The sequence below is a fragment of the Salpingoeca rosetta genome (assembly GCF_000188695.1).
Source record: "Salpingoeca rosetta unplaced genomic scaffold supercont1.26, whole genome shotgun sequence".
Lineage (NCBI taxonomy): Eukaryota > Choanoflagellata > Craspedida > Salpingoecidae > Salpingoeca > Salpingoeca rosetta.
In genome coordinates this window covers 166,188-168,687 of record NW_004754908.1, presented here as the reverse complement: position 1 = coordinate 168,687, position 2,500 = coordinate 166,188, and the positions used below count along the sequence as shown (strand labels likewise).

Sequence of the window (2,500 nt, the reverse complement as noted above, 5' to 3'; positions counted from 1 at the left end):
CAGTTGAAAGTTGGGATCAATGCACAAAGGAGAGGCTCTAGCAAATGTCAAGGTGTGAGGCAAGGGGGGGGGGGCGACAACGGTGTTGCCAGCAAACGCAAGGAACGTAACGAGTGGCAGCGATGGACACAAGCGAGCACACATGCATGTGTCCGCATCCACAAACAGACACACACAGACACAGACACAAACAGACACAGACACAAACAGACACAGGCACAGACACAGACACAGACACAGACACAGACAGAAACACACAAAGCCGCGAATACGTGTCAGTTTGTGAATGACAGCAGGATGTTTGTGGCCATATCAAGGTCATTCTTTGCAATCCTGAGCGCCTTTTCAGACTGGTCCCGCGCAAACCCCATCTCTGCACAAGGATACAAGCACACACATACACACATGTTAAGACACGGGCACGTGGAAGAGCACAAAGTGGTTCATGGAGGTGTGCGGGATGAAGCACAAGCCATCATCAAGTGTCAGAATGCAAGTAAACTCTCCAAGAACACTCCAAGCAACCCGCCAGGAGCAAACGCCACCACCATCAGCGCCACCGCGTGCAGTGGCGTTGAGGCAACGCACCAACGAGCCGTCGGAGGCGAGACGGGTCCACGACCGGCTCCGTACTGCTCATGCCCTCACTGATGTATGTATGTGTGTGTGTGTGTGTGTGTGTGAGTGTGTGTGTGTGTGTGTGTGTGTGTGTGTGGTTGTGATGGTGGTCGTGTGAGTACAGCGCCGCCAGCGAGTAATTGATGGTGTGCATGTGTGTGCAGTGGAGACAACGATACTATTGTGATTGGTGGCCACCTTGGTCTACGTGATGCGCCCTGGGATGCAGACACGCGTGGAAGTGGCGGCAATCTCCGATTCCTGCCATTGAGAGATGTTGTGAGTGAATGAAGAGTCCATGTTGCATGCGCGTATTATGTGCAATGTGTGCGCGCGCGCGTATTGTGCATTGCGCGCGCATATTGTGTGCGTATTGTGCTACTCTGTGTGTGTGTGTGTGTGTGTGTGTGTGTGTGTGTGTGTGTGTGTGTGTGTGTGTGTGTGTGCATACAACCAACCTGGACGAGGTTGGGGACAGAGGAGGAGAGATTGGGGGTGGGGGCGCACTTGGACATCCTGATTTTGTTGTGGGCGGGGGGGGGGGGTCGGTATAAAGTGGATGAGGTGGATGAGGTAAGGGGAGAGGAGCAGTCATGGGAAGCGAGAGGGAAATGGCGAGCAACGGGCCTTGCACGCAAATCCCAAACCCCGCGATGAATTGGCCAAACCAAAAACAAAGCAAACCAAAGTCAAACACAAACAAATCAAACCACACAACAAGCGGGAGCAAGACGCACTGTGTGAGGGGTAGAGGTCCTTGAGAAGGTCCAAATCATCTGCGTTCACACCACCACCATCATCGTCGTCATCATCGTCATCAGCGTGATCGACATCATCGTGACCGTTGTCGTCGTCATCAGCGATGGGATCAAACGGGTCCACAACAATGTTCTCAACGCTCAAAACCTGGTGATGGAGGCATACAAGCACGCGTGTGATCATGTACATCAGAATAAAGAAATCAATTGCAGTTGGATACGCGCACGCACGCACGCACACACACACACACACACGCACACATGCAAATACAGCACACACACACACTCACACACTCACGCACGCACACACACACACACTCACTCACGCACGCACACACACTCACGCACGCACACACACTCACGCACGCACACACACATAAACACAACACAACACAACTCGTCCAGGCAAACGGACAGGTTTGCGGCAAAAGGGGCACGGCGGGTCCTTCTTGGATGTCTGCGTCCATTTCTGCAGACAGTCGTTGCACATGAGATGCCCACACGGCTCCATGCGCACGCTGACATACACATACATATACGTTGTCACATGTCGTGTGAATGGCGTGAAAAATACACATTCCAGAGGGGGGGGGGAAGCATGTCACAGTCCACCATTCCCAACACAATCACACACACACACACACACACCTCTTGAGGTTTGCGTTGCAAATCTTGCACAGCTCGAATGTCGAGTCCATGTTGCAGTAAATGTCATACTCCTCCTTTGTCACCTGGACAACAGAACACACAAATGCACACACATGTGTGGTGTATTGTGAGGAAGCGTCGTCAAAAAAAAAACCATTGCACCATGAATCACGTGTCGTATGTATGTGTATGTGTGTGCGTGTGTGTGCAATAGCATGTGGGCGCTTCATGCACAGACCTGGACTCTGTTCTGGGGCGCATCGCTGATCATCCTCTTCAGATCCAATTGCACGTTCTGGTCATCACACGGATACACGTGCACATGATAGTGAGAATCATACCGAGCAATATGCCGCACACACACACATACACACACACACACACACAATTAGCTATTCCTCACGCTATCACTACCCCCCCCACCCCCAATCCATGCACGCTCCATTCACCACCCATCCACACGATACCACAGCACG

At 52.2% G+C, this 2,500-nt stretch overlaps 1 protein-coding gene across 1 annotated transcript in view; it reads right to left on the bottom strand.

Annotated features, from left to right (window-relative positions):
• Positions 1 to 219: 219 nt before the first annotated feature.
• Positions 220 to 2,500, bottom strand: part of PTSG_09506 (uncharacterized protein) — a 5,689-nt gene continuing 3,408 nt past the window's right edge. Inside the window, exons 9-16 of the mRNA XM_004989879.1 lie at positions 2,263 to 2,319; positions 2,025 to 2,107; positions 1,792 to 1,894; positions 1,356 to 1,524; positions 1,077 to 1,134; positions 817 to 879; positions 589 to 647; positions 220 to 373 (exon numbers count right to left, since the gene is read on the bottom strand). Coding sequence (XP_004989936.1) covers positions 276 to 373; positions 589 to 647; positions 817 to 879; positions 1,077 to 1,134; positions 1,356 to 1,524; positions 1,792 to 1,894; positions 2,025 to 2,107; positions 2,263 to 2,319 — 690 coding nt within the window. The 3' untranslated portion in view covers positions 220 to 275. The remainder of the gene's footprint in view (positions 374 to 588; positions 648 to 816; positions 880 to 1,076; positions 1,135 to 1,355; positions 1,525 to 1,791; positions 1,895 to 2,024; positions 2,108 to 2,262; positions 2,320 to 2,500) is intronic.